General features: G+C 51.8%; 2 protein-coding genes across 15 annotated transcripts in view; one reads left to right on the plus strand and one right to left on the minus strand.

Moving 5' to 3' along the window:
- Positions 1–760: 760 nt before the first annotated feature.
- LCMT1 (leucine carboxyl methyltransferase 1) lies at positions 761–19,924 on the minus strand. 3 transcript variants are annotated; one of them, XM_085592028.1, is made up of 12 exons: positions 19,806–19,924; positions 17,829–17,920; positions 17,205–17,326; positions 15,707–15,975; positions 15,108–15,184; positions 14,267–14,328; positions 8,026–8,128; positions 6,723–6,843; positions 5,542–5,643; positions 4,776–4,867; positions 3,499–3,596; positions 761–1,536 (listed from the first exon to the last, which is right to left on the minus strand). In XM_085592028.1, exons 3-12 carry the CDS (start codon positions 17,263–17,265, stop codon positions 1,514–1,516), a joined length of 1,008 nt encoding a protein of 335 aa, XP_085448154.1. In that variant the 5' UTR covers positions 17,266–17,326; positions 17,829–17,920; positions 19,806–19,924; the 3' UTR covers positions 761–1,513. The 3 variants fall into 3 exon arrangements, with proteins under 3 accessions (XP_085448154.1, XP_085448153.1, XP_085448155.1); XM_085592027.1 differs by having other exon boundaries at positions 15,695–15,975; XM_085592029.1 differs by lacking the exon at positions 15,707–15,975.
- A 705-nt stretch (positions 19,925–20,629) lies between these two features.
- The window catches only part of ARHGAP17 (Rho GTPase activating protein 17), a 41,461-nt gene continuing 37,836 nt past the window's right edge, over positions 20,630–24,254 (plus strand). For all 12 annotated transcript variants that reach the window (XM_085591992.1, XM_085591993.1, XM_085591995.1 and 9 more), the window contains exon 1: positions 20,630–20,782. In XM_085591992.1, the coding sequence (XP_085448118.1) occupies positions 20,730–20,782 (53 nt within the window). In that variant the 5' untranslated portion in view covers positions 20,630–20,729. The remainder of the gene's footprint in view (positions 20,783–24,254) is intronic.

The following is a 24,254-nucleotide window of genomic DNA, read 5'->3' on the forward strand; positions in this document are numbered from 1 at the left end:
CAGGCAGCTGGAAACAGCTGTGGTTTTCAGTTTGAGCCATGGAATGAGTTACCAACTTCGAAGGTGGAATAAGCAGTGACAAAGGGTCAGATAATATAGTAGTATATAGATAGTATACATCCTTCCCTGGCAGGATGGGCAGGCCCTGGCACAGCTGCCAGAGCAGCTGGGGCTGCCCCTGGATCCCTGGGATGAGAAAGGCACCAGCTCCCAAGAACACATCTGCATCTTCCAGCTGCAACCCCAGCTGGGCTCCACTCAGAAAGGTGCTGCAGGAGGCTCAGGGAACCATGTCCCAAAGGGGGTCTGGCCAAAATTAAACTGAGAGATGGGCTTTCATGCAACTCTGCACTCCTCAATAATTCCCAAGAGATGAGCAGGACAGCGTTGGTGCCTCTGGGCAGCAGTGACTGCTCAGGAAGGGCCCTGCAGTGCACAGGGGTTTTGGGGCTGGGGTTTGGGTTCAGTTTTAGTTCCTGAATGAAAGAGCATTTCACAGGATCCCAGAATGGGTTGAAAAGACCCTAAATGCCACCCAGTGCCACCCCTGCCATGCAGGGACACCTTTCCCTGCCCCAGGCTGCTCCCAGCCCTGCCCAGCCTGGCCTGGGACACTCCAGGGATCCAGGCAGCCACAGCTGCTCTGGGCCTGCCAGCAATTGCTTAAAAAAATACTCCTGGTGAGGCATTGGGTGAGAGGAAAAATGTCCCTAAATGAGATAGAAACCGGCCATTTCTAGCAAGTAAGACAGGAGACAGATTATAAATACTAAACATTTATTTCTGTTTCTCACAGGAAGGTTGCAAGATTCCATTTCAAACAGCAGGACAAGGGCTTTCATTGCTGTTGGGATTTTGTTTTGCTTCTTTTAGGGGAAAGAGAAGGAGGAACTGGTGTAAAGATAGTACCAGAAGCAGTGCAAATTGAGATTAATTTCTTTCTTCAGCATGCCAGTGCTGAAACCACAAGCTAAGCCCTTCCCAGTTAAATTGAGTCTATTTTCCAGTTTCTTGTACATCACCGACCACAGACAGCAGCCACCTCCTTCCCCTCCAAGAACCCCCAGCAGTGTCAGCATTCTCACTGAAGCCTGGAGAAGCTGACACGGTGACACTCCATCCAAATTAGACCTGAAGAGACCAAAAATGCCCAGAATTCCTGCTCAGCCAGCCCCTGCTGCAGCTCCCCGGGCTCCTGCCACAAACACGTGTTACACAGCCACAAACACACACACGAGGGAAATCAAAGAACCCAAGAACACTTTACTTTCAGTTTGAACTAAGGAAGGCAAGCTCTGTGCAGGAGTTACCGACGCCTCGTGCGAGCCCCCGTGGAGGCTGGGGGCAGAGGCAGGTCCTGCTCACAGGAGATGCTCCTGAATCCACCCAGAGGTGCCCGTCCCCAGCAGCACCAGGAGTGTCCCAGGCACAGCCCGGGGCTGGCACGTGCCAATCCCATCCTCTCCACGTCCTGGCCCAGGCCCCAGCTCTGCAGGGCTCCCTGCTGCAGCCCTCAGAAGTCGATGTTTGCCAGACCTGTGTGAAGAGAAAGAGGGGTTTGGGGCAAGAAAGGAGGGTTTGTTCCTGCCCTCGCTGCTCCCAGGTCACTTACACACAGCAAGAAAGGGGCTTTTAGAGTTATTTCATTTTTGGTAACTTAAAAATAAAGGATTTGGTGTGAGAAAAGCAGGAAACAGGTGGGGCTGTATTTTTTAACTCTTTTTTGATTTGATACAGCAATTCATTTGATGAATTTGCAGGAGCACTGGAATGATTCACGACAGAAGAACAACACAATGTTCAGGAACCTCAGGGTCTACCCATGAAATCAGGAAGACAAAGCAGGGGAAAGAACCATTAATGAGGGCAGTAAATTACCATTAATGAGGGCAGTAAACTCACAGTGGATAAAAAAGCCCTGCTTTAGATGAGGCATACCCAGGTGCATTGGACACTCGATCCCCTTTGAGATCACTGGGTTTTGTAACGCTAAGATGCCTCAGCACCCCAAACTGCCCTTCCTCTAATCACAGCAAAGAACAATGCTGACACCCCAAAACTGGGGCTGCTGTGAACTTCTGGGCCTCAGCTCCTCCAAAAACAGGCTGTGTGTTACAGTCACCACTTTGCAGCCTGCAGAAATCCAACGTGGAACATGGGGATGTGGAGCTCAGAACTCTGGAGGACTCGGGAGAGCACCACCACAAGCAGCTCTGCCACAGCAGAAGCACCAGGCTGTCAAAGGGCTCCTTTCACCAGTTTTTATTTGAAGATCTCCTCTTAGCAGCTCTGTCAGAGGCTTTGCTGCCCAGCCAGGCTGCAGAGACCAAACCTATTCCCATTTGCTGAGGAACAGACAATAAATAAAATCTGCTCTTGGATACTCTGTCAGGAGCAGGAAAAGGGCAGAGAGGATGAAGGGGAGGCAATGATGTAAGTGGCAGGCAGAGTTTTTCTGCAAAGACTGAAGTCCCTTAAATTGCAGCCAGAAGAAGAGACAAACTGTGACTGCAACAGAGTTGTCTTTCTAATCTGGACAAATACAGGCTGTGGCCATCCATACTTCAGCCAAGCAACAATTCCCCTCATTTTATCACTTCTTGAGTAGCAGCAACATCCAGAAAGCCTAAATCAAGTCTCTCTCTTCCACAGAAATTCCAGCCCAGGAGAGACAGAATTTTAAGAAGGAAAGGAACAGGTAGAGGAGTTCATTTCAGAGGGAACATTCTCCCCAGGGAGAAAGCGACGTGGAAAACTTCAGTGTCAGATGGCTGCAAATGGGGACAGTGCAGAGAAGCCTGGGATAAGTAATACAAATTTATTTTTGTGTTGTCAGGACACCGTGCCTTCATATACCGTGTGCCCATATGGCACTTCCCATGCATGGGATTTGTAAACCTTTCAATTAGCACTGATGGGATAAAGCAGGCAGTTATTTAAAGTAACCCATACGGCATCTTCTGGTGGGAAAATTCCAACTCCCCTCTACTGGACAGGCTTCCCACCTGGGTGCCCATAAATCCTCCAGAGGCTGTGGAGGAACAATGCCCAGCTGGGAGGTGCTTCCAGCCCAGGGATGGAGCAGCAGCAGCCCTGGAACAGGGGGATCTGAGGGACCTGGTGTAAATAACACCCACCCAGCCCTGGAACAGGGGGATCTGAGGGACCTGGTGTAAATAACACCCCCCCAGCCCTGGAACAGGGGGATCTGAGGGACCTGGTGTAAATAACACCCACCCAGCCCTGGAACAGGGGGATCTGAGAGACCTGGTGTAAATAACACCCACCCAGCCCTGGAACAGGGGGCTCTGAGGGACCTGGTGTAACACCCACCCCAGGGGGCTCTGGGGTACCTGGTGTAACAGCCACCCCAGCCCTGTGAGGTACCTGGTGTAACACCCACCCAGCCCTGTGAGGGACCTGCTGTACCATCCCACCCCAGCCCTCCCTCGGCACATTTCCATGGCAGGATCACCCCCAGGTGCTGCAGAACCTTACCCAGGTTGCTGCTGTCCTTGGAAGCCCAGCAGATGCAGTAGTGCTGCATCAGCTGTTCAAACAGTTCCTTTTCATCCAGGAATTCAAGGGCTTCTATTCTGTAGGAATAAAATAAAGGTTGGGATTTGAGCTGGACTCTCAGCAGAATTTTTACTGAATTTTCATTCCATGGGAGTGAAAGCTATGGCCAGAGAGGCAGTTACCTCTCCAGGGAATAATTACAGGGGTTGTCCATGATGCCACCACTGGTCCCACCCCGTCAATGCATGGAACAAGTGACACACTGGGTGCTTCCAGCTCCTCATCCCTGGAATTCCCTGTTCCAGACTCATCTGTGTAACCCCTCACAAACACCAGGGCTGCTGCTGAGGGTCTGAGGGGCAAAAGTTCCTAAATGCACTCCCAGGTGTGAAGTGCTGCAGAGGAGCACTCTGGGAAAGACTTTTCTAAAGAAAAAGCATTTGCCTCACTGCTACTAGAGGACAGAGTTTACATAACCCTATTTCCTGGCATGTGGAACAAGTGCAAGGAGCTGAACAGATCCAAGGTAGCCAAAAATGCTGCAGAGAAAGCACGAGCTCTGTGTCTCCACCAGTGCCATATGGTCGCACCACACATCCCTGTTCCTATTTAAACCACCTCTGAGTTCCACTCTCACCTGTTCAGTTCCAGGCTTTGAGAAACCCCCATAGGTGAATATTTTGACTAAGGTAACTTGCTCAGCTAATTCCAACTATGAATGACTCACAACAATTCACATTTCACATTATATCCCTAAGAAGTTACTCCTTAAAATTTCCCACTGTTTAGCATTTAATGCAGAAATACGAACAAAATCCAGGCAGATTAGTGACTGCTAAACAGCCTTTAGTCCCTGCTCTGAGATCTGCAGACCCAGCAGTCTCCCCCTCATCATTTCAACGGGTCGTGGTTTAACCCCAGCCAAAATCTTCACAAGGAACATCTTGGGGACTGCAAAAAGTCAACACAGCATTCCTGTGGCATCTCCCAAATTTCTGTCATGAGATGCCTTCTGTCCCAGCCAAATCAGCCATGACTACTCGCAGCCTGCTCTGGCAGCGTTCAGCCCTGGGTGCTCAGTGCAGGCATTATCCTGCAGGGCTGCAGGGCTGCAGGGCTGCAGGTCCAGGAGTGCTCTGACCCCTGGGCAGCACTGGGGCAGCCTCCTCTCTCACACCAGGGGATGCCAGGCTACAAGTGCACGGGAAGGAGCTTGGATGGCACCCGAGGGTGACTCTGGGCTGCACAAGGGATACCTCCTGACGTCAGCCTGTGGCAGGAAGCTGTACACCTTCATCATGTCGATGGCACGGGCGTTCTCCCAGCCACCGGCCAGCAGCCGCTCCCTCTGCAAAACACAGACAGCACAGCTCTCACAGCACTCCAGGGGAAGCCCCAGAGAGAGCTTCTCCCCCTGAGGAGCTCACGGGGCAGCTGATTGACCTGTCCTGCAGAGCTCCCAGACTCATCCCTAAGCACGTGCTGCTGATCTCTGCAGGGCCAGGCGGGGCTGGGCTCTGACCAGGAGCTTTGTGCAACCACTGACACTCAGCTATCAAAGAGAAGCTCTGGGCTCACCTAACTGTGGCCTGCCAGGACCTGAAGGAGCCAACAAGATACATGGAGAGAGACTGTTTACAAGGGATGGAGGGACAGGGCACAGGGAATGGCTCCCACTGCCAGAGGGCAGGGCTGGATGGGAGATTGGGCAGGAATTGTTACCTGGGAGGGTGACAGGGGCTGGGATATAGTTCCCAGAGCAGCTGGGGCTGCCCCTGGATCCTGGCAGTGTCCCAGGCCAGGCTGGACAGGGCTTGGAGCAGCCTGGGACAGTGGGAGGTGTCCCTGCCATGGCAGGGGTGGCACTGGATGAGCTCCACAGTCCCTTCCAAACCAAAGCGTGCCCCAATTCCAGGGTAACGTGGCCAGCAAAGGGCTCAGTGCCTGCCCCAGCTGCCCTGGTCCCACAGGCAGAGCTCGCAGCCAGGCTGACAAAGCTCAGTGCCAGCCCTGTGCCCTCACCTGGGAGTCCAGGGAGCTGCAGAGCTCCACCCCGGCCAGGTTGCACTGCCGGCGCTGCAGGTTCTCGATCATGATCTGCCCAAAGCGGTCCCGCATGTTCACCTGGGGACAGGAGCACACAGGAGTGTTCCCTTCCCTTCCCCTTCCCACACAGAGCCTGCCTGAACCCTGCCCCTGATCACTATGGAAATGCAGCTGAAGCTGGGGGAGAGAAATGCTGGTGTCTGACTCCAGCTCAGAAGGGTGAATGATTTCCTTATTGTAACTATACTATAACACATTAATATACTATTTAAAGGAGATACTAAAACTACAAACCTACTTTTCTAACTCCCATATCTAACTCACTCACAACTCACGACCCTCCCGCCAGAGCCAGGTGGGTTGGATTGGCCACCAGGCTCAAACAATCCTCACCAGAATCCAACCAAGCATCACCACAGGTAAACAATTCTCCAAACACATTCCACATGGGAAAACAAGGAGCAGAAATAGGAATTGTTTTTCTTCTCTCTGTGCTCCTCTATGGAAAATCCTGAGAGAGAAGAATGTACCTGGCACAGGCTACATCACAAATGCACAGGGTGCCAGTGAGTGGCACAGCAGCTCTCACTAGCCAGGAGCACCCCAGTGCCAGGAGGACAGTGCCACTGTCCCCAGGGACATGGGGCTGGCAGCACTGCTGCCTCTGCTTCAGCTCTCCAGCACTGATTTAAGGCTTGGAAAATCCTGATACTAATTCCTGGAGCCACCTAGTTCCCCCGAGGCAGTGTTTTACTTCCACAGGGAGAAACAGAGTTCATGCTGATGTGATTTTTGCTCCACTTTGCCAAAGAACACAGAGGTAATTATGTAATGTTATACACCCAGAGCCAGCACTCAGCATCATTTCTTTTCCCTCTGCCTTTAGCTAAATCAATATTCTATGGTCTTTTCCACGTATGGATTAAGTCTCAATTATTTTGCTTCAACATAGTCCAGAAATTGTCTTTCAGAATAGCTGCATTTTCTCTACAATGAGCTAACCAAGCTACAAGTTAAAACACATTACTACAGAAATTCAGCAGAAACTGCTGTTTCCACAAAAGGACAGGGCCCACTCTCATTCCTCAACAACTCCCACCTACGAGAGCAATTTTAATGACAACAATGCAGGTCTAAAAATGCCCCTTTGGTTCTACCTGCTCATAATTGATAACCATGGCCACGGGGAAGGTGTTTGCTGCCCACTTGAGCAGATTTGCAGACTGCTGGGGGGTCATGTAAACCAGCACACACTCAGCCACCAGCAGCGTTGGCAAACTGTAAAACAAAAGCAAAGGAGAACATGATTTCCAGCAAAAGAACAAGAAAAACGTGCTAAGGATTGTGAGCAAGCAAGTCACTTCATGTCTGCACAATTTCCTGAAAGAGCTCCATCTTTTATCAACTAGACACTGAAGATTGAATGAAATATCTTCATCACATTGACTCAAACTGGGATTTCTGGCAGCTGTGAATTAATGAACCACAGGAGACTCCTGTGGTTGTGAACCAGAGATTTTAGGGATCAATCTCTCCCCAAAAGTCAGCCCTGAGCACAGAACACTGTGCATTCTGTAAGTCCTCTCTGACAGCAGGATCTGGGGTGTGTTAAAATTCCCTTTGCAGGACAACTGTGCCCTGTACACACAGTTCACACTCTTGCAGAGATCAGTGAAATCAGGCATTAATTACAAACAGAAAAAAAAAAAAAAGTTTTCTCTTTAAACGAAGTTCAAGGAAGAATTTTAATTAGACAAATTTGTTCAGTATCTGTAAAACAATCTTCACATATTATTATCTAACAAAATGTAATCTATAGTTTGCACGTTGCCTCTTCCCCCTCCATCCACAAATCAACAAAAATAGACATCTACACAAGTGATTTTCTTCACAATTATTGAGTTTGCTTTTAATTGCTGGAATGAAAGGGGGAAAAAAGTCACTAGAAGCAGGAGAAATTCCACAAGGAGCAGCAATGTAGGCAAGCAAGGCAGCATTTCAGAGGATGGAAGTGTAAAGAATTAAATGGCAATTTGATGCATTCTGCTTCCCCATATGCTCTCTCCCACCCAGCCAGATCGCTGCTATTTATATTGCTTCCATCTGAAAGGTCTGTCCATCATCCACTCAAAAACTCAACTCCTGCCCCCCCAAAGCCTCATGTTGAACCAGAAAATCCCGGAGGAGCTTTGGGACTCAGATCCCAAGGACTCCACTGCAGCCCCACCAAAAGGTTTAGGAACAAAAAGGGTTTAAGAGGAGGCTACAGAAAATAATTACAGAGATAAAACTCTGAGATCACAGAACCCTGGAATGGTTTGGGTTGGATCACAGAGATCCCAGTGCCACCCTGCCATGGCAGGGACACTTCCCACTGTGCCAGCTCCCAGCCCTGGACAAAGGCTTCCACAAGCCCCATTAAAACCCCACAAAGAGCCAACTAAAGCTCTGTGCCCTTACTGCACATCCAAGCTGTGCTTCCTTAGCTTTTCCTCCAGCTCTGAGGAGAAGCGCAGGTCTGCTCCCACTATGGAGTAGCGACTGGAGTCCAGGCTGTGGGAATCTGCAAGGCAAAGTGGGAGAGAGGAGTGTTACAGGGATGTGAGAGGGATGTGGAGCTGTGGATCAAAAACGCTGCACGGGAGCACTTCAGTTGGGAGCCCAAGTTTGGTCTGTGATGGCAAACTGTGAGCAGCAAACTCCTCTTCTGAAAACATGAATCCCCTCCTAGCTGTGTTTCCCAGTGCTCCATCAGCAGCAGACCCTGCGCTGAGCCTCCCCTCCCTCTGCAGCCACGCTGAAGCAGAGAGGTTAGCCCAGCTGTTACCATGGTTTCCAGGAATGCAGAGAGAAGAAAAATGGCAAGATTAGAGGCAGGATTTTTGTTTTGTTTGGAGAGTCTTCTTAGATGGCCCAATGGATGTACATAGGAACTGCGTAAAAGTCCATTGATTTCTGAAAAACTAAGTGGCAATATTTCTATATATAGCTATATAAATTAACTGTATATGTAGTTATATAATAAATATGGGGAGCAGCCATAGACCTGGGGCCAACAAAAGTTATCATTTAGCCTTTTGGTATGATTTAGTGGTGGTATTAAAGGAAAGAGTCAAATCACAGAAGGCATTCTGATTTTGTTGCTATTCCCCTGGGCCACGACAGGATCCTGTGGATGCTCCCCACACGAAGGAGGGACAAATGCCAGAGTCCAAGGAGCCCCTGCCATCCTGGCTCAGCTGGGAGGAAGCAGCAGAGCCTCCTGCCATCGGTGATTCACCCCCAGCAGCACTGAGTGCACGCAGAGGAGCCCACAGGAGGCACTTCCCAAGTGCTCCATCAAACCCACCCAGAGCCAGAGACCTGCAGGAATACTGGGATGGCTCTGCAGGGGACTCCAGAGCTCCCTGGGCAGCTCTTTCCAGAGCCTGGCCACCCTTTCCATGGAGAAATTCCTCCTGATGTCCAGCCTGAGCCTCCCCTGGCACAGCTGGAGTGAGCTGAAGGGGCAGGATTCCATTTCAGGGGTTTCCATTTCAGGAGAGGGGAACAAAACAGCTGGGGACAAGTGTGGGTTTTCCATTTATTCCAGCAAGCAGTGATCAAACACCCCAGAGGATGCACCCCTGTTCAGTTTTCAAGTGACCACCTCCCTGCAAGAGCAAGGAAAGTAGCTGCCATTCCAGCAACACTCGGGAGCAGATCCAGGAATCAGAAACAGTTCAGAAAGAGAGTTACAAGGGAAGAAAAGAGAAAAAAAAAAAGTTGTGCGGCGTGTTGAATGATTCAACATTTTGAGTCAAGGCTTTTTCCATGTGCATGTTCTGTAATAGCTTTACTACTTCCCACACCCTTCTATTTAAGTGATTACATCAAGGCCATGATAATGGCATCAAAAAAAGCCACCCAAAAACCCCACCACACACAGGGAAGTGTTTAAATAGGGACTGGTTTCTGTCCATGGATACGGCACAGCGAGCGTCAGCCACCACAATTAGTAGGGAATGAATGCCAGCTCCCTGTCCAGCTTCGGAGGCTGGGTCACACAAATGCATCAATGAAGAGCACAAATACAAGCCAGAAATAAACCACAAAACTTTTTAAGTGATCCAGGAGACAAGGAGCACATCCACTCCGAGGTGGAAGTAAACATGCCTTGCTCAAACCGCACTGATTTGAGCATTTTTATCGTAAAACCCTGAACTGGTTTGGGTTGGGAGGGACCATGGAGACCATCCAGTGCCACCCCTGCCATGGGCAGGGACACCTTCCACCATCCCAGGCTGCTCCAGCCTGGCCTTGAACGCTTCCAGGGATCCACACTTCCCTGGGAATCTGTGCCAGGGCCTCCCCACCCTCCCAGGGAAGGAATTCTCAGTATCTCATCTAAATTTCCCCTTTTCAGTCTGATCATACTTAATCAGGCAAACTTCAACTGCTCCATCACCTCCCCCTTAGGGAACAAACACACACTGATGGCAAGACAGTGGCAGCTGGGGACAACTGCCACTGTCCCCAGCCTGGAGGCCACAAATCCATCCACAAACATCCCAAAAGCTGCTGGGACAGTCTGGCACCAGCTCCTGCCTTCCTGCAGAGCTGGAGGTTCTTGGGGCTGTGCTGTGCAGGGCCAGGGCTGCACTGGGATGTGCCCTGAGGGTCCCTCCCCTCTCAGGGTATTCTGTGAGGTATGAAGTGAGCAATCTGCTGCCCAAGACTGAGCAGCCTTGCTGCAGATGGATTTTACAATTCCTGCCCATCCTCAGGGCAGCTGGAAAAGGAAAACACAGTTCCAGCTTGGCAGCACGGTCACGTGCCCCCATTGATTCCTTCTGAGGAACAGGAGCTTGTTTTAACTGAATTGATTTGGTGTGTATGTGCAAACCCCTCTGCTCATTCCTGCTGCAGTGCTGTGACTCAGGCCAGCTGCCCTGATGCTGCCACAGCCAGGGACATTTGGTGGCTTAAACCACTGCAAATCCCAGATTCCAGGCACTAATTCCTTGTGTGTGGCACCATCACCTCATGCTGTTTTTAGTGAGGCTGTTTGGTTGGGTGTCCTCCTCTAGAGCTGCCCTGGGGATCTGTGATGCTCACACTCAGCCATCTGCAGAGATTCTCTCTGTACTGATTGAATGAAGGTTTGGGAAACAGCAAACTCTGATTTAATTTGAGAAATACAAGGGAGGGGATGGAGAAGGGGGGAAGTATGATCCCCCCACCCCACCTACCCCAGACAGGCTGTCCTGGCCTGGGCACAGGTTCAGCTCTCCAGGGATAATCAGCAGAGAGTGCTCTGCTCTGGCACACCCCTGTGTGGTTATTTGCCATGACTCTGGCACACAGCTTCAGATTCCACAGGCACGGAACAAGACAAGCTTGTAGTAACTGAGTAGTAGCAGGAGCTGCTAATAGCTGCCTTCTGACCTGAGCAGGCTGAGTTTTGTCCTCCCAGCTGTGTCAGAAGTGCTGCTGTGCTGTGCCCTGAGGCAGCTGCTGGGGCAGCTCTGCAGCTCGAGCACCCCGAGCTCTCCCTCTGCCACAGCAACTCAGCCTCCTTCTCTTCCTCTCTTCTCACATTAGTGCAACAATTTCCTGGAGGTTTTCCAAGAGACAGCATGCAGGATACTATTGACTCCAAGAGATTTCATTAGGGTTTTCCTGCTAAGGTATCTCTGGCAGCTTTACACAGCAGCAGCCTGCTCTGCACGCTGCTCTCCCCCAGCCCAGCAGCACTGCCACACTCTCAGCCTCTCCTGGAAGGCCAGGCTCAGCCCTGCAATCCCCCTGACACCCACCCTGGGGAGAGAAGGTCTGGGGATGGAGGGAAGCTGTGCCCAAGCTGGCCCAGCCAGGGCAGAAGGTGTGAGAGGCACAGGAAGGAACACTCAGCATGACAACGCTCAGGGGCAGCAGAACTGCACAGAGAGGACCTGAACGGTGCCAACCCACACCAGCACAACTCGACCCAAAGCTCCAAACAACCTAAACAAATCATCCCTGGTGCACCAGAGCCAGGAGGGTGACTGATGTGGGGAGGCAGGCACAGGGGAGGGACAGGATTCCAAAATCCTGGCCCACAGCCCCATAGAAATGAGTAACATTTCCCTGCCTGGCAATGCTGCTCCACGCCAGGTGGGAATCCCAGAATACTGCAGGGTCTAACACCTGTACCAGGTCAGACCAGAGGCCTCCCTAGGATGATACCCAGCCTTCCAGAGGCCAGCAGCAGCTCCAAAGGGAAAAGTCAAAGAGAGGAAACAGACACTAACAATGGCACCTAAGTTGTTTTCTAGCTTTTTCTCAAAAGTACTTAAAATTGCTTTGTATTTCTGGACGATTACTGAGCTCATGCTTTCATCCATCTATTTATTCTAATACCCAGATCCTGCAGGAAGGCAGCAATAATCATTTACATGTGAGGCACAAACTGTTTTTCCCCCCATGTGCATCACTTTCTATTAATCCACATTGAAATCATCATCAAGTCACTAATTTCACAAGATACTTCTGCAGTTCTTTACCACTCTTCAGAGTTTGGATTTGCCAACAAGCTGCCACTTACTAATCACTATTTTCCCAATTTTTTCTTGGTGTTGAACAACAACATACCCTCAAGCACAGATCTCCATCTCCTCCATAACAAAAATGAACAACATATGCTCGCCCTCCATCCCAGCTCCTCATCCATATGAGAACCATTCCTTCCTCACAACCACTGTGCCACTTCTTTGGCACACTTTGGCACGGGACACAGACAGAACACGTTCTTGGAATCCAAGCACTGGGCTGATGTCCTTTTCCAATGGCTGTGTTGACTTAAAGACTCCAACAGAGCTGGGAAGCACAACTTACCTTTCCAAAAGCCACAGGGACTCTTTCTCAGCACATCCTAGGATTCCTGGGTTCCACTGAGCCTGTCTGCTGGAGTTCCTGCGAGCTGTTCACTACAGACATCAATCCTGCTGCCTCGGGGTCCCCTGGACTTGCCCTGGAGCCCATCTGAGGCACAGCCACAACCTCAGCTTTAAATGAGAGGCACAGACCAGCCAGCAGCTGAGTCAATTCCTTGCCAAGTCCCTTCAGACCTGTAAGAACTCTCTGCTCATCTGTTTGATTTATCCACTTATTCCAGCACCTCTCCTGCTGGCACTTCCCTTAACTGATCATAAACCAGAGTTCTCAGGGCTCTGGCTGGGGTCAGCTCAACCTGGACTTCCACAGCACCTCCACATCTCCCCAGTCCTGGATGCTGCTGCATCCCAGAGATCTCAGTCAGCTCAACCTGGACTTCCACAGCATCTCCCCAGTCCTGGACACTGCTGCATCCTGAAGATCTCGGTGCAGCAGAGCCTAGAGCAGCCTGTGACTCTGAAGCTCTGAGAGCCAGCCCTGAGAAGGAAGCAGAGAAGCAGCTCCAGAGAAACCAGTCCCAGCAGCACAGCCCAGGGCAGGGGGAGGTGGCTGTTAACAGCCCCAGGTGAGAGCAGTGCAGGCTGACAGCTCTGCAGGTGTTCTGCAGTTTCAGAGGTACCTGCAGCTCTTCAGGAACACAAACCCAGCCCCTGGCACGGACCCAGGGCTGCCTCTGGACACTGACGGTGCAGCAGATCTCCCTGGGGCCAGATGTGCCCCGTGCCTGCAAGCCAGGGGTCCCCAGGAGCCCTTCTTCTGCTCTGGGCCTTCATCTTTGGAGGCCTGAGGGTCCAGGGGAGGAATCTGCAGGGCTGGGAAGACCAATAATGTGCAGAATAAAATCTGCAGAATGGCCATAGCCTGGGCTAGAGCTGTGCCTGGGGCAGGGCCACAGGTGGTCAGAGCAGGGAGCAGCAGGCACTGCAGCTCTGCCAGGGTCTCTGTCCCTCACACAGAGCAGCTGCTGGGCTGGCTGCAGGGAACTGCTGCCCCCTGAATTGTCCCAGGCAGCTGCTGCAGCTCAGCACCTGCACTGGGAACATGAACTCAATGGAACCCAGGGAATTTTCCACAGGTAAAAAGGTTTTCAAGTGCAGCTCTGACACAAACACACTATTATAGAATGCCTTGGGCTGGGAGGGACCTTAGAGATCATCCAGTGCCAGCCCTGCCATGGCAGGGACACCTTCCCCTGCCCCAGGCTGCTCCCAGCCCTGTCCAGCCTGGCCCTGGGCACTGCCAGGGATGGGAACCACAGCCTTCTGTTCCCTGATGAGCTTAGAAACCACGAGAGCACTGCCACATCCCAGCACCTGAAATGATTGTCCTTTTAATGCTAAAACGTAACAAACAGCACTGGCTCACGAGCCTGGACTGTGCAGGCTGTGTTTCTGCTGTGAAAACTCTGCTAAATGGAAAGATTTGTGCTCTTAATTAGACAGAAAGCAGATAAACACTCAACAGATATTTTAATCCAGTATCCATGCCTCTCTGTAGCACTTTTTCCTTTCCTGTGACAGAAAAGGAGCTACATATGAGAGAAAAAGAAAAAACCCAATAACTTTCTGCCAGAATAAAACCACTTAAAGAGAAGACATTTCTAACATGACACAGAACAAATGGGCAGGAGTCTGTAAGAGAAGAAAAAAGCCTCTTTTTCCCTCCCAATTCTCTGTCCAAACAGCATTTCAAACATTAAAAGCCTGCCCACATAGCAGAACAAAATGATCAGAAAAGTTTTAAAAGTGCTGCAGTACATCACTGACTGAGTTTGAAGATGACTCACCTATTAGAAGAGAGTCCCCTGAATGAGATTCCATAATTGGTTTTGACAGGGGAGGTTTTGATCTGTGGGAAGAAGGAAGAAGCATCTCAGAGCAGTTAAGCCTGTTGAACAGTGTGCTTACAGTTTTTTTTCTTAACATATATATATATATATATATGTGTGTGTCTGTGTGTGCCAAAAGCAGCTGAGGGAATATCTCTGCCCTCTGCTGGAAAAGAAAACCTTTGCAAGTCTGGTGAAGTTGGAGCTGAGTTTTATACACAATTTCTTTAACTCCGAGAGAATCTTTCAAGAGAAATCCAGGCACTCTGTAACATGTCCTCAATAACCCTTGGTGGATTCATTCCAACAGGACATTCCCACACAGCAGCAGCTGTCCTGCCTCCAAGTGAACAGGCACATCTGGGAATTCAGCGCTGTCCTCAACAGCAAGAGAAGATTTCATCACCTCTAATTGTCAGGACACTGTCCCTGCCACACAGCAAGCTCTGCTTGGCTCCCTGAAGCTTTCACAAATCCCCTTCTGCAGCCTGGGCCAGAGCCTGCCTGCACAATGAGCCTTTACTCTGCTTTTCACAATCCTGGCACAGCTTGGGAAATAACCCCAAAGCCCCTCCAGTGCCACCCCTGCCATGGCAGGGACACCTCCCACTGTCCCAGGCTGTCCAAGCCCTGTCCAGCCCGGCCTTGGGCATACCAGGGATCCAGGGGCAGCCACAGCTGCTCTGGGCACCTGTGCCAGGGCCTGCCCACCCTCACATCCCAGAACACAAAGAGTTTCTCAGCAGAGATGAAAGACTGGCAGCCAGTCTCCACAGCTGAACACAGGCCTCACACTTACTTGATATTATGGATTTTTCTTGCAACGATCATTGGAAAATCCACTTCAAAATATTTCCTAGGGAGAAGGTTTTCATCCTGGGAATTGCAGGAAGACACTAGAATTAGGGACACTCAAGTTTCATGTGCACAGGGCAAGACAGAAGCAAAATCCTGAGCAGTTGTGCTTTGGCTTACACTGCCATTTGTAACAGTGGTGTAAGAGTGTCCCACAGCTTAAACCCCTAAAATCCAACAAAAACCAGCTGAGAGATGCTAGAGTGCCCTCTGAGAGCTGAAGGAACTATTGAACACTTTTTTTTTAATGCAATCACAGAAGCCCAGCACAGCTGGGTTGGAAGGGAGCCCTGGTGATCACCCAGCCCAAGCCCTGCCCAGCAGGGTCACCCAGAGCAGGTGACAGGAACGTGCCCAGGTGGGTTGGGTGTCACCTGAGAGGAGAAGGACTCTAACCCCAGAGGAGATCAGTGACACACACACTGCAGCCACGTGTTCTGGGGGAAGGCAAAGCACAGCAAGCTGCCACAGCATCCAGCAGGACTTTCAGCCCTCCCAGGGAAGGAGCAGGGAGGGTTTGCACAGGCTCACCCAGACACTGACCATGTTCCAGCTCTCCTCCAGCCACAGCCAGAGCACAGCCAGCCTGCCAGCACTACAAAAGAGGGGAAAGCTCTTCATTCCACGCTGGCACCGTTGCCCAGCCTGCTGGAGAAGCTGTGCCAAGTCTCCCCTCGCAGCAGTCCCTTTGTGATGGATGCTGCTGCCCGTGCTGGCTGTCAACCCGTGCCTTTCTGAGACGAACCCAGCACTCAGAGCACTCCAGTAACTGCCTCCCAGCTTTTGCACATTCATTACAGCACACCTGCTCTCTGCAAGGACAAAGAACTGGAATTACAGGCCCCAATTCAGCTTTTAAAATCACTGTTACCAAAACATTATATTGGCAGAGCTTTTATAGAAATGCAGGTAAGAGAAAAACTTCACATCTCAGGAAAAAAAAAACAACAAAATAATACTGTCTCTTTTCCACTGAGTAAATGAATACAATAAATTGTGACCAAGCAAAATGTCCCTCAGGCTTCCCTCTAGAACTCAAATTTACCAAAGTAAATGCTAATGAGAAGACAATTCACTCAGAGGCGTGTTCACCCAGAATGATACCATCACACAACACCTGAATAAATTAGTTTCCATTAATTACACACACACAAACACTCCTATATATGGCACAGGGTGCCCAGAGCAGCTGTGGCTGCCCCTGGATCCCTGGCACTGCCCAAGGCCAGGCTGGACAGAGCTTGGACAGCCTGGGACAGAGGAAGGTGTCCCTGACATGGCAGAGGTGGCACTGGATGATTTTCCAGATCCATTCCAATCCAAACCACTCTGTGATTCCATGATTTACATAAATAAACTCACAACTGGAATCCCAGGGACGTGGGGAAAGTGTGGCAGGGAGAGGGAGTGATCCTGCCCCTGCACCCACCCCTGGAGAGCTGCAGGGTCCAGTCCTGATCCCCAGGAAAGACAAGGAGCTGCTGGAGAGGGTCCAGCAGAGGCCACAGAGATGGTTTGGGGTCTGGAGCATCTCTGTAGTGAGGAGAGACTGCAGGAGCTGGGCCTGCTCAGTCTGGAGAAGGGAAGGCTGAGAGGGGATCCCATCAATCCATAAAATCCTTCACAGGGGTGTCAGAGGATGGTGCCAGACAGTTCAGTGACAGGATGGGGAGCAGTGCCCAGGAACTAAAACACAGCAAGTTCCATGCTGACATGAGGAAGAAGCTCTTTGCAGTGAGCTCTTTACAGCTGCCCAGGGAGGGTGTGGAATCTCCCTCAGGAGACATCCCAAACCCACCCAGACACGTTCCTGTGTCACCTGCTCCAGGTGACCCTGCCTGGGCAGGGGGCTGGACTGGGTGGTCACCAGAGGTCCCTTCCCACCCCAGCTCTGGTGGGAGTGTGCGAGAGCTGCTGCTGTGCTGCCCTGGGGGACAGAGCCAGCCTGCAGAGCCCAGAGCAGCCCCTCAGTGGTCCCCCAGCCCCTCAGGAGTCCCCCAGCCCCCTGTCCCAACCAGGCCAGGCCCTGCAGCCTCGTTACCTTCAGCCTCCAGAACAGGGTGTCCATGCCAGCCCCAAGATTCACAATCTGACAGTTGCATTCTGTCTTCTCCAGGAAAGCCTTGATCAGGTAACTGACCCCGTGCACACGAGCATAGTAACCTGCAGCACACACAGAGCTGGGAGTCACCCCTGGCACACAGCTCTCCGTGCTGAACTCTCATGAAGATCCCTAGGCAGTCTGCAGGAAGAATAATGCCCTCTTTTTAAGGTACCTTAGGGCTTTTTTTTGTGTTTTTTAATTACAAACCTCCGTGCACTTATAAAACACAACTCCTTGGGCAAACAAAAGTTTTAGTCAAGTTCCACCTCAAGCAGAGCAGAATAATTCTACACTTGCAGAGAGCCAACTGTCCTGGGTCAAACCAACATTTCTGACTGCTTTGAGGAGATCTTTGCACTGGCACAGCCCATTCAGAACTCAGAAAGCAAAGGAAGAGAGTTTTGACTCACAGACTGATATTTAAAAGATCAGATACAGCATGGAATTACTGCTGTGAAGAAACCTTGTCTCACTCTTTCACATGTTCCCTGCCCCCCAACTCCCAGGGTGCAGGGGTTCTGTCAGGACAGGTGAGGTGTCCCCATCCCCGTTCCAACTTGCCTCTGTTGATCTCAGGTGCCTTCCTTTCTTTGGCTTGTCTCACAAAATACTGGATGTAAGGGTCCTTCCAGTAGCCAACACTCACAGCAAACCTGGGCAGCAGCAGGGAAGAGACATAATTATAAAATAAGGCCCCCAAAATTTACCCTAAAAGATACACATGCTGGAAGGGTCCCTCTGGCCTGGGCATGCACGTGCAGACATGGTTTAAAAATCTGTTCTGTGTGTAGAACTAGTTGAATTAAGAGATTATATAAAGTTTAGTTAGAAATTAGTTAAAAATTTAGTTAGAAAAACCAGCAATTTTAGCTGTTGCCATATTCAGCGAGCATCCCTTTAATGGCCTCTTTGCTACCAGATGAAATTTTGTGACCAAAGACCCAAATCTCAAAAAGCCCCTCCTGGGGGACCCAGAGGATGAACTATCTGCCTGCAGCCCCACAGGCACACGGATGAGCCTCTACTTCTATGACAAGGAGTTGGCACTGATTCCAGAGCTCCCTCACATCGGGTTAGCACCGTGCTGCTCTGCTTGAGCAGAACTCGTGCGTTTTACAGCTGCTTCCCGAAGGCAAAACCTGCAGCCAAGGATGTGCTGCAAGCCTGAGCAGCAGCATGGCAGAGCTCAGTTTGAGATGGACGGGCACTCACTGGCAGAGCTCAGTTTGAGATGGATGGGCATTCACTGACAGAGCTCAGTTTGAGATGGACGGGCATTCACTGACAGAGCTCAGTTTGAAGTGGATGGGCATTCAGCGACAGAGCTCAGTTTGAGATGGATGGGCACTCACTGGCAGAGCTCAGTTTGAGATGGATGGGCATTCACTGGCAGAGCTCAGTTTGAGATGGACGGGCATTCAGTGACAGAGCTCAGTTTGAGATGGATGGGCATTCACTGGCAGAGCTCAGTTTGAGATGGACGGGCATTCACTGGCAGAGCTCAGTTTGAAGTGGATGGGCATTCACTGACAGAGCTCAGTTTGAGATGGACGGGCATTCACTGGCAGAGCTCAGTTTGAAGTGGATGGGCATTCACTGGCAGAGCTCAGTTTGAGATGGACGGGCATTCAGTGACAGAGCTCAGTCTGAGATGGAAGGGCACTCACTGGCAGAGCTCAGTTTGAGATGGACAGGCATTCAGTGACAGCTCAGTTTGAGATGGACGGGCATTCACTGGCAGAGCTCAGTTTGAGATGGACGGGCACTCACTGGCAGAGCTCAGTTTGAGATGGACGGGCATTCACTGGCAGAGCTCAGTCTGAAGTGGACGGGCATTCAGTGGCAGAGCTCAGTTTGAGATGGACGGGCATTCACTGGCAGAGCTCAGTTTGAGATGGACGGGCATTCAGTGACAGCTCAGTTTGAGATGGACAGGCATTCACTGGCAGAGCTCAGTTTGAGATGGACGGGCATTCACTGGAAGAGCTCAGTTTGAGATGGACAGGCATTCACTGGCAGAGCTCAGTCTGAAATGAACGGGCACTCACTGGCAGAGCTCAGTTTGAGATGGACGGGCATTCATGACAGAGCTCAGTTTGAGATGGACAGGCATTCACTGGCAGAGCTCAGTCTGAAATGAACGGGCACTCACTGGCAGAGCTCAGTTTGAGATGGACGGGCACTCACAGCCAAGCACAATAGGGAACCACGCTCATCGCGCCCGGTGCCCATGCCGGAGGGGAGAAGGAAGGCAATGCAAAACCATGGGGCTGGCTCTCCGCGGAGCCCTCACAGCGCTCCGCACGCCCTCCGCTGCCCCGGAGCGAGCCCCGGCTCCTGCTGCCCACCTGTCCCCACCCCTCCTCACCGGGGCTCCCCGCGCGACCCCGCCCGCTGCGGCCCGGGCCGCACGCACGGAGCGCCGGCACCGCGACAGGCCGGGGCCGCTCCCGGAGCCGCCCGAGGCCCTGCGCACTGCCCAGTCTCGCCACGGGGAACAGCGGCGGGCGCTGCCCAGCCGCTGCCCCGGCCCGGTACCGTTTGCAGACGGACGCGTCCTCGCACGTTCCCCGCACCGCCTCGTCCGCCTCGTCGGGGCCGCCGGCGGCCGCCATGGAGCGCGCGGGGCCCGGCCGCTGCCGCCGCCGCTGCGGCCCGCCCCCCGCCGCCGCTCATTGGGCAGCCCCCGCCGGAGCTCGGCGGCCATTGGCCCGTGCGCTTATGGATGTGCGCAGCGCCCAATGAGAGCGCGCGCGTGCAGCGCCTCGCCCAGGAAGCGGCGGCGGCGCAAGGCGAGCCGGGAGCCGTAGTCCGGAGCGGGCTTGCGGCTGTCCGGTGTTTAGCGTTCAGGAGCACACATCATCACGGAATATGATTATCTGCAGATGCTTTTATTGAGAGCTCTGGGAATCAGGGGTACAGACCCAAACCTGACTCCGACATGGCTTTCGAGCTGAACGTATTTTATATTCTATCCTTATATAACTTACAAATTATTAAACTTGTATTTTCCTATTGCATACATTGACTTTATTCAAGCATGAGTTTCTCGTGATCTTTCTCAAACCGCTGAGCGCAGTTTCTCATGATTATTCTTACGATTAAACAGCAATTATATTTAATTACTAGCCAATCATCACATCTAACAATTACACCATTTATCACGTACTACCTACACAGGCGCAGTTCTATTTTCCCCAGGGTCTAAGCTTAATTTTCCTTCTGATCCTAAACCCCCATGATTTTAAAACCCTTCGCTCGGTCCGGCCGCCCCTGCTGCGGCGGGAGGAGCCGCGGGGCAGGAGGAGCCGCGCACCGCCCGGGCTGCGGGCGGGACATCCGGGCCGGCAGCCCGGGCGGGAAGGGGCCGGGCCGGAAGCGGCGGGGGCCGGGCCGGGCCGCGCCGGGCTGGGCCGGGGCAGAGCGGCGGGGCCCGGGCAGCCCGGGGCAGCGGCCGCCGCCATGAAGAAGCAGTTCAACCGCATGAAGCAGCTGGCCAACCAGACCGTGGGCAGGTGGGCGCCGCGGCTGGGACGGGGCGCGGGGGCTGCGCTCCGCGGCCGCGCTGGGGCGAAGCCGCGCGGGGAGCGGCGGGTGCGCGGCGGTGAAGGCTCGGTCCGAGCCCGAGCCGCGGCTCTGCTCGCCCGCACGGGGGTCCCGGTGGCCCCGAGCTCCTCCCCGGGCCCCGCGGGGCCGCCCGCATCGGGCGCTGCTCGTCCGCGCCGCGGCGGCGTTCGTTTCCTCTCGGTTACCCTGCTGCGCTCCTCGCTTTCTCTCCCACCTGAGAAGGCTCAGGGAGCGCCTCTCCGGCGCTTCGCTGCCTCCCCGGGGTTTGATTTAACACCGCTCACAGCGGCCCTGTCGGTGCCACAGCCAGCGGTTTCCAGCTGTGCGAGCCTGGAAGGTTTTTAACTCGCTTAGGCAGCGACACATCCGTGCCCAGACAGGGAAGTGCCCTGCAGCTGCAGCTGGCCCCGAGCTCAGCATGCAAATGTCACCGCACTGCTTCTCTAGCAGAAATCAGTGCACAAACTTCCTTCTGCTTTCAGTAGAGATTTCATTTGAAAATCAGTTTTTATGTTGAGAGTGTAAGTTGAAAGTCTGTGCTGATACAATGGTATAAAGTTGTTATCTGAGTTTATGTCTTGGTGGCCTCCTTTCCAAGAAGTCCCTTAGCGGGGTGATTGTTTTCCTTGGAGCCCACGCAGCCCAGGGCAGGTGTGCCAGCTAATAACGCCCAAGGAGGATATTTTTAATATGTTTGTTTTGCTATTAAAGAAGGAACAACCTCCCAACCGACCTTGTCCTCTGGTTGCCATTTCAGGTGAATCAATGGGTTTTTATGTGGTTGGGGGGATTAGTGGCATTCCCTGTTTGCTCCAAATCCCCAGTGGAATGTGGAGCAGCGCTGAGCAGGATAAACAGCTCGGGGTGCCCCGTGCTGCCAGGGCCGGCTCTCAGGAATGTGGGCAGCGCTGGGCTGGGTGGGGAGCTGGCAGTGACCTTTGGCTGGCTGTGCCATCTGGGCAGGTTCCTCCTCCCCACACCTGTGCCACGGACTCTGCGCTGCCCTGGGCACGCACGGCGTGGGGGAGGCTGCCTTCGCTGGGTGCTGACACTGCTGTCGCTGCTTTTCATTAAAAACCCTTTCAATGGCGCCCAGGCATTTGGTTTTGCAGGTTTGCTACTCATTAATGGGGACTGTTTTAAAAACTCTTTCAATGGCGCCCAGGCATTTGGTTTTGCAGGTTTGCTACTCATCAATGGGGACTGTTTCACGTTGCTCACCTGCTGCTCACATTTCGCATGCCAGTCAAGCGTTCCTGTAGTCACCAGGGCCTTATTTTGTAAAACCCCATAGCTGGGGTGGCTTTTAGCAGGTTTCACTTCCAGGTGTCAGGGCTGAGGCTCTCAAATTTAGTTTGAGAAGCACTGCAGGGCTCATGGAAGGCATGGCAGGCATTCAGCAGGATCTCCCAGGCAGTCGTTCATGTTCTGTTGGGTTGCATTATGTTCTGTTGAGTTGGTGAACTCGTTTGTTAGTTTTTAGCACTGGGATGGAGCAAGTAGATGTGTCCTGCGGCAGGAGAATCCCTGTGGCTGTGTGAGTGCCTGAAGAGGGGATGGCTTAGTGTTCCAGGGCCCTGCAGGGAAGGTGATGCTCCCAGGAGAAGCAGTTTGGGGTCTCTCCATCCCTGGGGCTGGTCCCTGCTGGCTGCTGCAGCTCCTGGTGCTGGGTTTGGAAGGGGTGGCTCCTCCTGCTCTGCTTTTCTCTCACTCAGAGGTTCCTGGGCTGTGGGAGAGCAGCCACGTTCCCCTGAGGTCAGCAGGGCTGGGAGTCCTGGGGTTGTTGCCCTAATAAAGGAAAATAGTTTACCCTTAAAAAAACTTATAGATAAAAAAAAATACAGCTTCGTTTTTTAGTTTATTAAAATACTATAAAACTCATGGTTTGTGAAACTATAATGTAGATAAAAACGAATAAACTTCTGAATCCAAACAAAAAATACCATCTCACACATTTAATCCCAACCCTAACAAAAAAAAGATAAAACTACACAACTCCACAAGAAAGTTGTGAAGTCTGAGTGAAAGGAGGAATGATACAGCCAGCTTCCAGGGGTCCCATCCTTGGACCCCAAATATCAGACCTGGCATCAGGGAAGTAACACCTTCCTATGGGAAATAAGAAAGGATGGGCAGGAGCTTTGATGGAGGAATGGCATTTATGAGAAGCCTGTGAGTCCACAGGTAGAATTACATGAGTTATGAAATACATGTAGGAAACTAATTAAAGAGGGGATTAGCTCAGTGGAACAGGATTCCACAATAATTAATAGATGTGTTAAATATTTTTCAGCAATTACCTCATGGATCTTCTTGGCTGCCTTAAGTGTTCAATCTGCTGCTGAGGACTTTATATTTCATATATTGGACAGATTTGTTGTCAGTGCTGCGGAGGGGAGCAGCACAAGCTGTGGGAAACCTAAAAATGAGATATCAGAGCTTGGGCAGGGTGGCTGAGGCACAGCCTGGCACTGGAGGTGGCATGGCAGGGTGATCTCAGGGCAGGCTTAGCTGGAGGAGGAACTGGGAGTCCAGGTGTGTGCTGGTGCTCGTGGCATCCTCCAGGCTCTCACACCCAGTCAGGACAATTCCTAAAAAGCAGGGCTGGGGCCTGCAGGTGAGCAGAGGCATGGCTTGCCAGGCAACCATCAGCTGATGATTTCCTGAGCTGAATTAATGCATGAGCTGAATTAATGCATTGCCATAAAGTGGCACCTTGCCCACAAGAGGCACAGGGCTGATCACCCAGAGCAACGAGCCCAGAGCTGACTTTGTCTTGAGCTACATCCTCAATCCAGCTGCAAACAGCTGGGAAGTTTCAGTTAGGCTGAAAATGTTAGCTGGGGAGAGAGTGGAGAGGAAAGGGAACAAGTTTAATTCTGAACTTCACGAATTTCAGGTGGCCTGTGATTCCTTAGAGGCCACATGCTGGCCTTGCTTTTGATGGGATTTCTCTCCTAATTCCTCTAAAGCCTCATCTCTGTGGAGGCCCAGGGCCTGGATCCACTGGAACAGCTGGGCACAGAGCAGCTGTGACTGGTTTAGGATCTGCTGTCTCACAGCTTTGAGGTGACCTTGTTCCTTCTCTTGGGATGCTTCCTGAGCAGATCCTCACTCCAGCAGAGCACCTGAGTGTTAGGCTCAGAAATTTAAGTGATATTATGTTTGATGTCAGCAAAGTATTTCTTCACGTATCTACGAGGGCTTGTCTTGGTTTCCATACCCTTTTATAAATTACAAATGAGACAGATTTGATTAGAAGCTTGGGAATATTCTCCTTTATAGCTACAGTCATCCCTAATGAAAATAAATGTTCGAAGCTATTGTCATCAAAGCTTTGCACTGATACACTAATAAGCATTTGAACTCCATAGCTGAGTAATTTCCATGAGGAATGAGCCCATGGAGAGGTCTGGATCG

This window comes from Lonchura striata, chromosome 14 (genome assembly GCF_050655825.1).
Source record: "Lonchura striata isolate lonStrDom1 chromosome 14, ASM5065582v1, whole genome shotgun sequence".
NCBI lineage: Eukaryota > Metazoa > Chordata > Aves > Passeriformes > Estrildidae > Lonchura > Lonchura striata.

Coding starts and splice junctions, on each gene's coding strand:
- LCMT1 (XM_085592027.1), bottom strand. CDS start 17,265: ATGCAACTGTCAGATTGTGAATCTTGGGGCTGGCATGGACACCCTGTT. Junction 15,976..17,204: donor CCCTGTTCTGGAGGCTGAAG/GTAACGAGGCTG, acceptor TTGTCCTTGCAG/AGAGCAGGTGTGCTGTAATG. Junction 1,537..3,498: donor CAAGGACAGCAGCAACCTGG/GTAAGGTTCTGC, acceptor CTCTTCACACAG/GTCTGGCAAACATCGACTTC.